This window comes from Euleptes europaea, chromosome 4 (assembly GCF_029931775.1).
Source record: "Euleptes europaea isolate rEulEur1 chromosome 4, rEulEur1.hap1, whole genome shotgun sequence".
In the NCBI taxonomy this organism is placed as follows: domain Eukaryota; kingdom Metazoa; phylum Chordata; class Lepidosauria; order Squamata; family Sphaerodactylidae; genus Euleptes; species Euleptes europaea.
Window position 1 is genome coordinate 11908710 of NC_079315.1, and position 14299 is coordinate 11923008.

General features: G+C 51.1%; 1 protein-coding gene and 1 non-coding gene across 2 annotated transcripts in view; both read right to left on the reverse strand.

The window, feature by feature from the left end:
• NCAPD2 (non-SMC condensin I complex subunit D2) overlaps window positions 1-13752 on the reverse strand; it is a 43039-nt gene extending 29287 nt beyond the window's left edge. The window contains exons 1-9 of the mRNA XM_056848433.1: window positions 13608-13752; window positions 12280-12355; window positions 8572-8630; window positions 7938-8119; window positions 5331-5464; window positions 4157-4284; window positions 3034-3157; window positions 2809-2956; window positions 241-438 (exon numbers count right to left, since the gene is read on the reverse strand). Coding sequence (XP_056704411.1) covers window positions 241-438; window positions 2809-2956; window positions 3034-3157; window positions 4157-4284; window positions 5331-5464; window positions 7938-8119; window positions 8572-8630; window positions 12280-12355; window positions 13608-13752 — 1194 coding nt within the window. The remainder of the gene's footprint in view (window positions 1-240; window positions 439-2808; window positions 2957-3033; window positions 3158-4156; window positions 4285-5330; window positions 5465-7937; window positions 8120-8571; window positions 8631-12279; window positions 12356-13607) is intronic.
• On the reverse strand, window positions 8201-8520 carry LOC130477235 (small nucleolar RNA U85). Its single transcript, XR_008933322.1, has one exon. It is a non-coding gene; the product is annotated as a small nucleolar RNA U85 (small nucleolar RNA).
• Window positions 13753-14299: the final 547 nt, after the last annotated feature.

The following is a 14299-nucleotide window of genomic DNA, read 5'->3' on the forward strand; positions in this document are numbered from 1 at the left end:
AACACACACCCTGCGAGGTAGGTGGGGATGAGAGAGTTCAGAAAGAACCGTGACTGGCCCCAGGTCTCCCAGCAGGCTCCATGTGGAGTGGGGAATCGAAACTGGTTCTCCTGATTAGAGAACCGCTGGTCTTAACCACTGCACCACGCTGGGTCCAACTACTCCAGCCAAAGCTGGCCTGCCCTTCAAAGCGTAGTGTTGAAGACTGGGGCTTATGAAGCAGTCCCCTCCCCAACTCACTTTCTGCTGCACGATTCGGGTGAAGAGCTGCAGCACGCGGCTGCGCACGAACCCACTGACATCGCATGTGTGCGCCTGCAGGGTGTCCAGGAACTGGTCCCGTGTGCCCCGGGCCGCGTCTTCCAGCTGCTCCCCGTTCAGCACCTGCAGCAGCGCCTCTGCCATGGCGGCCAAGATGGCGTTGCGCATCCCGTAACTCTGGAGAAAGGAGGAAAACGATGTTGAAGACGGAGGGGGGGGGCAGTTTGAGCCTCACCAACCGGAGGGGGACAAGAGAAGGGCCGTGGCTCAGCGGTAGAGCATTTGCTTGGCATGCAGAAGGTCCCAGGTTCAGTCCCCGACATCTCCAGTTAAAAGGAATAGGCAAGTAGGCAATGGGAAAGACCTTTCTCTGCCTGAGACCCTGGAGAGCCGCTGCCTGTCTGAGTAGACAATACTGACTTTGATGGACCAAGGGTCTGATTCAGTAGAAGGCAGCTTCATGTGTTCAAGAGCCTCAGGGGAGTCATGCGTGCCAATGGATGCTCATAGCATCCCATATTAGACCTCTTCCTAAGCTGGCTTGAAACCCTCTCAAAGCCAGGCAAGTCAAGCCCTCTCTCCCCAAACCAGAATTCTTCCATGTCAAGTAGAGGGTACACCTGCCTTTGAAATGCACACAATTCCTGTAGCCCTATCCTCTATCCCAATGCAAAAAAATGCCACATCATTCCAATATTGTTCTCACATTGTGGTGGGTATACATACATTCACCTCACTGTGCATGAGAGGGCTGTGGCTCAGTGGCAGAGGGTCTGCTTGGCATGCAGAAGGTCCCAGGTCCAATACCCGGCATCTCCAGTTCAAGGGACCAAACAAGTAGGTGATGTAAAATACTTCTGCCTGAGACCCTGGAGAGCCACTGCTGACCTGCATAGACAACACTGACTTTGATGGACCAAGGGTCTAATTCAGTATAAGGCAGCTTCATGTGTTCAAATATTAGGGGAGGGCCATGACTCAGTGGTAGAGCATTTGCGTGGCATGCAGAAGGTTCCAGGGTTGCCAACCTCCAGGTAGTAGCTGGAGATCTCCTGCTATTACAATTGATCTCCAGCCGATAAGAGATCAGTTCAACCTGGAGGGGCCGTGGCTCAGTGGCAGAGTATCTGCTTGGCATGCAGAAGGTCCCAGGTTCCATCCCCGGCATCTTCAGTTAAAGGGACTAGGCAAGTAGGTGATGTGAAAGACCCCTGCCTGAGACCCTGGAGAGCTGCTGCCAGTCTGAGTAGACAATACTGACTTTGATGGACCAAGGGTCTGATTCGGTACAAGGCAGATTCATGTGTTCAAGAGCCTCAGGGGAGTCGAGCGTGCCCCTAGGATGCTCATAGCACAACGAGAGTTTCGAACTGCATCATCCGTGCCGCAACCGCAGGCCAGCCACCCACCACAGCAGCAGCGCTGAGCCAGGCCGAACCCGACCGATTAGTCACGTCCTGCCAAATGCTGCGGAGGGAAAAAGCAAGCCAAATGCAGTCCCCTGGCAGCATCCTTGGGACTTCTTGATGAGTCATAACGGAGAGGCAAAGAGGATTAAGGGAGTTGCCTCCCCCATTTACAAAACTGGCTGAACCAGCATTTCACAGTTGGCACTGGGGAGCCCGTGGCGGGTCACCTGCACCAGAGGCTTGTGACCCCCCCCTTTTCAATCTTTAGTCATGTTATTTGGAAGAGAACTCTAACACCAGTTGTCCTGGCTTCTACGCGAGCACAAGTAAGAGTGAAAGCAGAGGCTCCTGGCCTTCGTTCAGACAGGCAGGGGACTCGCAGAGTTTATTTTAGAACCGCAGAGGAATTGAAGCAAGAGCACCAAGAAAAAAAGAAGAGGTGGTTTTTATATGCTGACTTTCTCTACCACTTTAGGAAGAATCAAACCAGCTTCACAATCACCTTCCCTTCCCCTCCCCACAACAGACTCCCTGTGAGATAGGTGGGGCTAAGAGAGTGTGACTAGCCCAAGGTAACCTAGCTGCCTTCATGGGGAGGAGTAGGGAATCAACCCCGTTCCTCAGGCCAGAGTCCACTGCTCCAAACCGCTGCTCTTAACCACACCACCACGCTGGCTTGCAAATTCTATACACTGGAGAGTAAGTGTGTAATAGTAGAGTAGATGAGCTAGAAGAGGAATAACAGTTGGTTTTTATATGCTGATTTTCTCTGCCTTTTAAGAAAATCAGCTTACAATCGCCTTCCCTTCCTCTCCCCACAACAGACACCTGTGAGGTAGGTGGGGCTGAGAGAGCTCTTATTAGAACTGTGATTAGCCCAAGGGTCACCCAGCTGGCTTCATGTGGAGGAGGGGGGAATCCAACCCAGTTCTCCAGATTAGAGTCCACCACTCCCAACCACTATACCACGCCAGCTCTTAGAGGGAAGGAGGAGAGCACGTTCGGTTTTAAGACTAACACACGGCAGAGGCGGCTGAGAGGCAAATTCTCAAGCACCCTCAAAAGCCTCAGGCCAAATGAGAACGGAGCAACAGAGACGAGGCAGGTATTTCGCGGGACCCCCATCCAAGCCCCGTACCTCTCCATCCAGGTGATGCAATAAGACGCTCATGTTGGCGAGGACAATGGCTGGTGCTTGCTCTGCCAGCTCTGTGAGGAAGGAGGCATAGCCCTTGGCTCCTGAAGCATCCCGGGCCATCTCCTGAGGGCACTTCTGCCCGATCTCCCTGCAGGATGAACAGAGGAGTCACTGGCCGAAACTATGGAAGGTCGGCCAGGACAGGTGCACAAAGGAGTGCCTCACCTCAGCAACTCCCCCACAATGCCCTTCATGCCATACTCCTTGATCCACACGCTCACAGCCTCCACAAACACCGGAGCCACATGTTCGAAGTGCTGGAGCATCTGGGTGACCTTCAGAGTGGCACCTGTCAGAGGGGAGAAAGGGCAGAGAAAAAGAGTTGGTTTTTATATGCCGACTTTCTCTAACGCTTAAGGAATCTCAAACGGGTTTACAATCACCTTCCCTTCCCAGCATACACTGAGGTAGGTGGGGTTGAGAGAGCTGTGACTAGCCCAAGATCACCCAGCTTGCTCCATGTGGAGTGGGGAAACCAACCTGGTTCACCAGATTATAGTACACTGCTCTTAACCACTACACCATGCTGGTTCTCCCTTGAAGCAAGAGTTATGATTGTATTATGCATGGCTTGGAGCTGGGGTTATGTAAATACTTTCATGCCTATCAGTGACATCCTGCTTCCGTGATGGAATGTCATCTGCACATGGCAGGCTTTGTGTGTAGGGGTGGGGAAACCAACCCGGTTCACCAGATTAGCATCTGCTGCTCATGTGGCGGAGTGGGGAATCAAACTTGGTTCTCCAGATCAGAGTCCACTGCTCCAAACCACAGCTCAACCACTACACCATGCTGGCAGAGATGTAGTGGTTAAAGAGTTAGACTAGGATCTGGGAGTCCCAGGTTCGAATCCCCATTCTGGCATAGAAGCTCACTGGGTGACTTTGGATCGCTCTCGCTCTGCCTAGCCTACCTCATAGGGCTGTTGTGAGAATGAGGGGAGAACTGTATATGCCAGCCTCAACTCCTTGGAGGAAGGGTAGGATACACTTAATATAAACTGAAATTATAGACATGCACACACACATATATTAAGCTGAAGCCATATAAAACACCCTGTGAGGTAGGTGGGGTTGAGAGAGCTGTGACTAGCCCAAGGTCACCCAGCTGGCTTCATGTGGAGGAGCGGGGAATCACACCTGGTTCTCCAGATTAGAGTCTGCCGCTCTTAAACACTACACCATGCCGGCTGGAGAGAGCTGTGCTGAGAGCGTGGCCACTTTTGGAAAGAGGGCAGGTCAGGAGCCTCAGCAGTCAGGCCACAGTGGGGAGTCCTGAGAGGACTCACTGAGCATATGGTTGTATCGTCGGAGGGCCACCCCCAGCAGGTGAATTGCCGCCTCTCGGGTGGGCCGATGCTTCTGGTGGCCGATGCCAGGATTTTCCAGGATGTGGTAACAGCAGCCAGTCATTAAACTGAAAGGGGAAAGCAGACATTTACACATGAAGCTGCCTTATACTGAACCAGACCCCCCTTGGTCCATTGAAGTCTGTATTGTCTACTCAGACGGGCAGTGGCTCTCCAGGGTCTCAGGCAGAGGTCTTTCACATCACCTACTTGCCTAGTCTCTTTAACTGGAGATGCCGGGGATTGAACCTGGGACCTTGCGCATGCCAAGCAGATGTTCTACCACTGAGTCACGGCCCCTTCCCACATTTATTTATTTAGCTTATTTATACCCTACCTTGGTCCCCCAATGGGGGCACCAAGGCAGCTTATATCATTCTCATCTCCAGCATTTTGTCCTCACGACAACCCTGTGAGGTAGGTTAGGCTGAGACCGGCCCATGGTCAGCCAGCGGGCTTCCACGGCACGAGTGGGGAATAGAACCTGGGCCTCCCAGATACTAGTCTGACACTCTTAACCATTACACCGCACTGGCTCACCACAAGAGTGGCTTGCACTCGGCAGAGCAATGCAAGGACTCTGCTACAAAGCCCGCCATTGGAAAGTGCCAACAAGTCAGTTGACTTAGGGCAACCCTGTAGCGTTTTCAAGACAAGACAGAAGCAGAGGTGGTTTGCCATTGCCTGCCTCTGCGCAGCAGCCCTGGATTTCCTTGGCGGTCTCCCATCCGAGAACTAATCAAGGCTGACCCTGCTTAGCTTCCAAGGTCTCGCGAGATCCTTTAAGCAGAGGCTGGACAAGCACTTGTCAGGGATGCTCTAGGCTGATGTAGGTTTAGATGGCCTGTACGGCCCATTCCAACTCTATGCGATTGGACAAGCCTGGGCCATCCACGTCAGGGCATTACAAAGACTACAGGGTCCAAATCTCTTGTATCACTTGCTGCCAGTTAGCTCATTCAATCAATCCCTTGTCCCCACCCCCCAAATCTCTTGTTGATCTGGTCAATCTCCCCCCGCCCCCAAGTACAAGGTTTGTGTCAGTTTCTGCCGAGGTGCAAAAGCCTCAAGAGCCTTGCCCAAACGCAGCTCGGTTCCCCTATGGCATCCATACCTGACAAACTCTTCCTCCACTATCGAGCTGGTCCACAGGCGGTGGAGGTCCAGCTGCAGCAGCTGCGTGAGCAGCTGGAGGACGGGCTGCCTCTCCTCCTCCCAGAGGAAGCCGGTACCCTGGCCCTTCTTGCTCTGAAAGGCAAAGGTGAGACATCAGCTTCAGGTAGGGATGTACACAGAAGGAGCCGAGTGCGGACATACGGCGCACTGCCTCTAGAGCAGGGGTGCCCAACCTTTCTCTGCAGTAACCTGGCATGAGTGCACCCACTCCATCTGGGGGAGGACGGGGCCTGCCTATGAGTGCCTGGCAGACACTTTTCCTGGGGGCACACTCCCCATGTCGACGTAGCCCCTTTTAGGCAGGTCCCTCCCTGGGGGAAGTTTTAACATTTAAGAAGGATGCAGACAAGCTGGAACGTGTCCAGAGGAGGGCAGCAAAGATGGTGAGGGGTATGGGGACCAAGTCTTGTGAGGAAAGGTTGAAGGAGCTGGGTATGTTTAGCCTGAAGAGGAGAAGACTGAGAGGGGATATGAGAACCATCTTCAAGTACTTGAAGGGCTGTCATATAGAGGATGGGGCTGAGTTGTTTTCTGTGCCCCAAAAGGTCGTGCCAGAACCAATGGGTTGAAATTAAATCAAAAGAGTTTCCGTCTAGACATTAGGAAGAATTTTCTAACAGTCACAGCAGCTCCTCAGTGGGACAGGCGTCCTCAGGAGGTGGTGAGTTCTCCTTCCCTGGAGGTTTTTAAGCAGAGGTTAAATGGCCATCTGTCAGCAATGATGACTCTATGACCTTAGGCAGATCATGAGAGGGAGGGCATCTTGGCCCATCTGCTGGGCATGGAGTAGGGGGTCACTGGGGGTGTGAGGGGGGGGGAAAGGTAGTTTTGAATTTCCTGCATTGTGCAGGGGGTTGGACTAGATGACCCTGGTGGTCCCTTCCAACTCTGAGGTATTCTTCACGGAGATTTGCTGCTGTTTTGACGCTGATTTGCGTTGGAGTCAAATTTTGGTTATTAACTGGAGATCCGTATTTTCCCCCACGGAGCAAAATAAGCTGCATTAAAAGAGAGGCAATCCAAACCACTTTTGAGACGATCTTTCCTGTGGACACGTGTTTTGTTGCTCGGATGCCCATGAAAAAATGTTTGCTTTGTTCCCCAGGACGTCTCCTTTCTCCTCCCTCAAGGACGGTGATTGGCTGGGGGAGTTTCGCCCTCGGACAAGAATACCGCCCCTTTTGCAGCCTGCCTGCCTAAAATCCTGGCATTTCTCTCCCTACGTCCCCACACGCCTTCCCCGCCCGGGATGGGCCTTGGAGCTGGGCCCACACCTCCAAGCCCAGGGGGACGTAGGACGGACGGCTCCAGGGGGAGATCGGCGGGGCCACGCCATGTGCTCCTTGCACGCTGGTGGTGGTGGCAGCTCAGTCTAGGGCAGCTGGACCCGTGGGAGGGGGATGTTCAAGGGAAGGGGCTGTTGGCCCCTCTGCCCCAGAGGGGAGGGGGGATTTTTGAGAAATCGGATGGGAAAAATGTGCATCCTGAGAGCGGAAAACCCAAGGCAAACCTCCCTCCCATCACTCTTCTGAAGAGGGGCGGCCAGCCTGCTCTGGGTCTCCCTCCTCTCTCTCGATCCACTGTGGCCGGATCATGGCCGGCGTGCAATCCAGGGGCCTTCTTTCCTCTCCCCGCCCCGCCATGCACACTGGCTGGATCGGGGCTGGTGCGCAAGCTAGGAGCCCTCCTGTCTCTCACGATGCAGTGTGGCCAGATCATAGCCAGCGTGCAATCCAGGGGCCTTCTTTCCTCTCCCCTCCCCCCCACCATTCCCACTTTCAGCTAAACACTTCTCTGGGCACATGGATTCCCTGCCCCCCCAATCCTGTCTATCATTAAAGGGCAATGGGTTCCACACCTATGGAAAATAGAGGGAACTTTGAGGAAAGCGCTGCCTTGCCCCCCCCCCCCAAATTTGGAATCTGACTGTTCCAAAAGCAGAACAGAGCGAGGGTGGAAGCAAAATGGAGGAGACCAGAGGGACTGGTGCTTGTTTTTTGCGCTGGGGCTGGTGAACTGCACGAGGTAATCTGCTGGGTGGAGTTGGGGCGGAGCTGGGGGCAGGCATAAACAATGAGCCTGTTGGAAGGGGAGGCCTCCTGCAAAAGGGATAGACCAAACCGTTGTCAAATACAACGTACTTTGTTCCCATGAAAAACCAAAACTACAGATAATTGACGGGGATAAATAGCGGCCATGAAAAAAACATTTAAATCGTGTTTTTTTTAGCCCGTGGCAAAACAGAAGCAAAATCTACCGTGAAGAATGCCCCTATGATTCTATGAACTATCATGGGCACTTTGTGAGGTAGGCAGGGCAGAGAGAGTTTGGAGAGAACGGTGACTAGCCCAAGGTCACCCAGCAAGCTTCATGTGGAGGAGTGGGGAATCGGATTTGAGTCCACCGCTCTTAAACCACTACAGCATGCTTATACACCATTCTTATACAGCTCCGAAGATCGACATTAACTGGATGTTGGGGCCTCCAAGATGGCCTTCAGGGATAAAGGCCATCCCAAATTAAGTTATGGATTTCAGCCTTCTACCTTCTTCTTGGCATCCAGCCCCACCAGGCTGCTCTTGTTGGGCTCCGTTTCAAAGGCCTCCGCAAGCTGCACCAGTGCATAACAGTTCATCTTGAGAGCGTTGCAGTGAAGCGCCCGGGCCGAGGGCGCCAGGTCAGCGCTGTCCAAGATGGCCGTCAGGGTGCTGGAGTGATTGGTCACCACTGGAGAAGAGAAGGGGGCAACACCATCAGCCAGCCATTATCGCGACCTTTTTGGGAGATCTCCAAAGACAAACTCTGCGCCGCTTTCAGATTACCAAAGAATTGAGCTCACGATGTCCCAACAGCCACAATTTCGGCCACTCGCAGCAACCTATAGCCCGGACACGCTAGGCTTGCCCTGTACCCGTACCCCTGGCCCGCCAGATGCCTGCTCTGCAAAGAAGCGGGCAGCCCCTCTCGAGCGGAGGCTGCAAGGGACGGGATTATCCTGTCGGTCTGCCCTTACAGCGAACACGCACTGCTTCGCATTGTCCACCAAGATTACAGACCCGTATGAAGGGAACAGGTTGCTGGAGCAGCCGGCCGGTGGGATCACACTTGCCTTGATCTCATCATGAAGCCGCCAGAAATAAAAAAAGATAAAACAGATGCTCCCAAGGGGATTCACTCACCTTTCAGCATCAGTTCCAGGGCGTCCTCCTTGACAGCGTCCTCCACACTGCTGAAGTGGCTACAGAGAAGATAAAAGATCCATGGTACAGGTGAGGCCCGGCTGAGCAGTTAGAATGGTCAAGTTTTCAAACACTGCATGTATGTGTGTGGAGAAGGGCGGTGGGTTTTTGTAAAGCATCAATGCTTGCTCTTGAGCTGCTTTTCAAGAAATTTAGTAAACTGATATGTGACATTTGAGAAGATGGCCACAAAACCTGGAAAGAGTGCACATTTAGTTAGAATTGACATGTTAACGAACATAAGAAAAGCCCTGCTGGATCAGACCCAGGCCCATCAAGTCCAGCAGTCTGTTCACACAGTGGCCAACCAGGTGCCTCTAGGAAGCCCACAAACAAGACGAAGCATTATCCTGCATGTGTTCCACAGAACCCAATATAATAGGCATGCTCCTGTGAACCTGGAGAAAGAAAGGGTTCCAACAGAATCCACTCCCACAGAAAACCCTGATGGATTATATGCCACATGCTCTGAGGAAAAGGATGACTGGGAAAATAGGCACACCGGTTTATATATTTGGAAAAAAAATTATGCCGGGGAACTTGACCAAAGTGGCTTTAAAAAAACAAAACCATTAAAATCCTCCATTCAGATTCAATTTTTTAAAAAGCAGTTCTTTAAAAAAATAAAAAATCTCCAAATTCAGCAATTAATAAAAAAAGAAAGCCAGGGAAAGTATGAAGTAGAAACAAAAATATATAACAGCGGTGGCACACGAACGTAGGTTTCACAAAAGGTTTCCAAATATCTAAAAAAAATAAGTCCATCTGCAATTGTTGTCTATATGCCATATGTTCAAAACTGATGAAGTTCTAAAGGTCCTCAAATCCATTGATCGACAGGAGGTGGGCATTTACCTCTCCAATGCCTTATTACAAGTCTTTTATCTTTAGTAAGGGCATGGTGGAGGGCCCATTTTCCTTGACCATCAGTTAGCCTCCGAGAGATGGGCAGATAATGTAAAAGTGCATAACTGTCCTCAAAAATCAGTGAACACTGCAATACAAAATGGATACAAATAATAACTTCCTATAACTCCCTGACCTTTAAAACCTTACACTTTCTGGGACCGTTGTTATCTTAGGGACCACCTCTTCTGGTACACCCCCCGAAGACACGTTACGTACATTCAGTAATAACTTATTGGTGGTCCCTGGCCCTGTGTAGCTGTCCTCGACAAGAGCCAGGGCCTTTTTGGCCCTGGCTCCGGCCTGGTGGAACTCCCTCCCAAGCAATATCAGAGCTCTGCAGAACCTCAAAGAGTTCCCCAGGGTTTGTAAAACAGAGTTGTTCCACCAGGCCCATGATTGAGGACAGCCACGATGTCATCTATGCTGGCCTCCCGACCTTTTTCCCCTTATGATCCTAGTTGGCGTATGACCTAGGGCCGTGGTGACGAACCTATGGCACGCATGCCAGATCGGCACTCTGAGCCCTCTCTGTGGGCACACGCGCTGCCGCCCCAGCACAGAGTTCTGCTCTGCAAATGTGGGGAGAGCGCAGGCGACTTGTCCCGGCTGCAGTAGGAGAGAGAGGTTCCTGTCTGTCTGCCCTTCCCACTCTTAAAGAGCCTGCTGAACAAGCAGCTCTCCTCCCACCCACCCTTTCTGGCTCTCTTCTCCCCTGCTTGGGCAGCAAATGCGGGGAGAGCGCAGGTGACTTGTCCCGGCTTCAGCAGGAGAGAGAGGTTCCTGTCGTTTGCTCTTCCCATTCAAAACGGTCCGCTGAACAAGCGGCTCTCCTCCCACCCCACCCCTTCTGGCTCTTTTCTCCCCTGCTTGGGCAGCAAATGTGGGGAGAGCACAGGCGACTTGTCCAGGCTGCAGCAGGAGAAAGGAGAGAGGCAAAAGGCAATCTCAAATTCCTGGGTTGCTCTTGGGGCGTACGCTGCTCCTGTTTGCATTTTCGCCTAATGACTCTCACTGTTAACCAGCCCACTGAGCCTGGTGCCTTCCCTGCACCTTTTTTAGACGTGGTGATTTTCATCTCTTCCACACACACCCCAAGTTTGGTTTTTGAAATGCATGTGATAGGAGTGTGCAAAATGGTTTGCTCTGACCCATAAGGGTCCTTGGCCCAAAAACTGTGTTATGTTGGTTTTTATATCTGTTTAGTGTTGGTTTTTATCCCTCGCCCCCCCAAAAAAGGTTTGCTTTTCCAAATGCATGTGGTAAAAGTGTGCAAAGGAGTGTGCAAAGCATATAAAGCTCTGTTATTGTTTTTTTCTTTTAAGACAAAAGATGTTAATGTCTGAGTTGCTTTTTCTAAACTAAAGCCTCAGTATTCAGGTTAAATTGCCGTGTTGGCACTTGGCGATAAATAAGTGGGTTTTGGGTTGCAGTTTGGCCCTCGGTCTCTAAAAGGTTCGAAATCACTGACCTAGGGGGTTTATTTGGCTGCCATCGCTTAGTGATAACCATCTTTGGCGTAATCTTTTGTTTTTAAATGTTTATTTAAGACTCTTTTAATTAATGTTGATTGTGCCTGTAGGCTGGTTTTAGTGTTGTTATCCACCCTGAGCCTGGCTTCAGCTGGGGAGGGTGGGCTAGAAATTGAAAGTAATTAACAATAAATAAATAGTGTCGCAAGAGTGTGGCTGATTATACGCAGGTCAACATGTATTTTACTTTTTTCCAGGTAATGTGTTTGATTTTCTTGTGAGCCACTTTGAGTTCTCCTTTCAGCAGAAAGCACAGGACACAAACTTCCAAATAAATCATATTTCCATTTTGAAACCCTGAAGGGGGAGGATGTTGGTCTTACAGTGGCTACCTGTACACACCAAGCCCTCTTGCTACTGCAGAGAATCATAGAGTTAGAAGGGACCACCAGCATCATCTAGTTCAGTGGTTCTCAACCTTTTTCTGACCGTGGCCCCCTTCCAACCTTGTTTCCTTCCTGTGACCCCCCCCCCCCGGTCCTACCAGTAGAAAGGTAGCTATTTAAGCGTTTTGTCTGTAAATAGCCAAGGAACAAAGAAGCATAAACAGCCACACAAAATGCACACATGCAGTTCTTATTAGGAAACTGAAATTTACAAAAAAATACCCCATAAAATGGGAATACAACACACTAATAAACAACAATGTTCATATACAAGGGAGAACAAAGCCTCTGCCACTGCTGCACAAGATTACAGCAATACAAAAATCCACAGTTGCCAATGATGCATAGAAGTGCAATGAAGAAAGTCATGTGTTCGGTTTTCAGTCACTTCTGTTTTCTTCACTTCTCACTTCCCTCTGTGGCCCCCTAGTCTCATGCCATGGCCCCCCATTTATGCAATTTTCACCTGTGGCCCCCTTGGAATATCCTGCCCCCACTTGGGGGCCATATGGCCCCAGGTTGAGAACCACTGATCTAGTTCAACCCCCTGCACAATGCAGGAAATTCACAACCACCTCCCCCCCACACACCCCCGTGACCCCTACTCCATGCCCAGAAGATGGCCAAGAAGCAGCTTTGTAGCGTTGCTTGACCTCGGCAGCGGGCCATTTAAAAATGCCCCAGAGACACAAGTTTCTGCCTTTCCATGTCTTCGGCCAGGCCTTTCCACTTCCACTAACATCAGAAAAAGCCCAGCTAACCCAGACCCCTCACATCAGAAACCTCTCGTCATATTAACCAAGCGACTGTGCGTGTCAACTCACTGCAGGATGCTGTACAGAGTATCAAAGTGTTGTAGGATGGCAAGAGCTCCCTGGGTGCGGAATCCGGCCCGGAATCCTATCAGGGGAGAAAAGAGAGATGAATTGTGATGCCGATCACCTTACAGAAGGCCGGTCCTGCCTACAGGCCAAGAGGTTCTTGTATTAATACAAAATAGGCCAGTGTAGAGGTTAAGAGTGGTGGACTCTGATCTGGAGAACCGGGTTTGATTCCCCACTCCTCCACATGAGCGGCGGAGGCTAATCTGGTGGACTGGTTTGGTTTCTCCACTCCTCCACACAAAGCCAGCTGGGTGACCCTGGGCTAGTCGCGCTCTCTCAGCCCCACCTACCTCACAGGGTGTCTGCTGTGGGGAGGGGAAGGTGATTGTAAGCCGGTTTGATTCGCCCTTAAGTGGTAGAAAGTCGGCATATAAAAACCAACTCTTCTACGGAAAACGTAAGGTAGGGCAGAAGGCACAGCAGCATGATATCAGTTAACAATGAACGAAGAAGAAGAGTTGGATTGTATAGTTTAAGGACCAGAAGGCAACGGATGGTGATGCATGTGCCAACTACTACATCAGCGTCTTTTATTCGCAGCCAGGTCATCTGAGATGTCATCGGGGATTACCGCATTATGTATTCCCACCGATGTATTAAGAGCTTGAAACTGTTATAAAAAATACTGTTCGCACTTTGTAACCTTCAGTGAAATCTAAACATTGCCTCATTATACATGCCAGGTTCCCAGCAGGAGACTAAGTTTAATTAACATACATTGCAAACATTTAATATATTTTAAGCTATATGTACCTAGGACCACTACATCTTTAATAAATCACGTGCTAAACATGCATTTTCCAATAACAAATATTTATAGTTTAGTATAATATTCATTCATTCATTGACAGCAAGTCACAACATACATAGATCAGCATGGGGCCCCTATGCACGTGGGGCCCTTGGGCAACCGCTCAGCATGCCCATGTGTTAAGACGGCCCAGGGCCAATATTGGTAAGGCATCCCAGAGGGTTACCGCATTATGTATTCCCAGCAATGTATTAAGAGTTTGAAACTGTTATAAAAAATACCGTTCGCACTTTGTTTGGCCCCTTTCGCTGTGAAGACGTCTTCCAACCATTTTTTTAGCCGAGGCATCCAAAAAGCGGTGTTTTTTTTATAACATTTTCAAACTCTTAATACACCGCTGGGAATACATAGTGCGGTAACCCCCCTTGTTTTGTTTACTCCAGTACCAACAGGCTTTTTAGCTTTCCTAGAAGCCCCCCACCCCCGCCATTCGCGGCCTCCTTATTTCCGCACCAACCTGCCAGCTGTCCCCGGAGCTCCTTGACCGGCAGCACCTCCTGCACGGCGTACTGCGAGGGCCCATCGCTGCGCAGCAAATCGGCAGCCGACAGAGGCAAATGGAACTCCCAAGCGGGAGCAGCGACCGATGGCGGCTCAGCCATGCCCGCCTCCGCGACCGGAAACAGACTGACGCTCAAAAGTCCCGCGCCGCAGACCCCTGTACGGGCACCAGCCTATCACAGCTCTTGGAACGCGACGCGGGCCAATCATCTTCCAAACGTCTCTTTTCTTGATTGGCCGTTCAGAGGGGAGGGGGGGAAATGGGCAAGACGGCGGGAACCGTCGAAACCGGCCTGTTTGTCTGTTGCTGTAGCGCGCGCGCGCGCGCCGTAAGGGAGGAAAAAGGCGGGGCGACGATTTCGAATCCGGCCGCTTAGCCAATCAGTATCCTAGGAGAGAACTCATCGGCCAATGGCGGTCCAAGTTTGAATTTTCATACAAAACGGCGATGCTGGAAAAAGGTGCGAGTTCATCGACGCCACTCTCAACCGCAGGGTTGGGGGGGGTCTTTATTGACACTTCCGGTCTAGAGTTGAACGGGTTTCCGCTCTTTCCCCACTCAGTGCGATGTGGAGAAAGTTTTCCACCATAGAGAAACCGCAGCCTAGAGCGGTAACGCCCCACAAAGGCGGAAATCTTAAGCGTGTG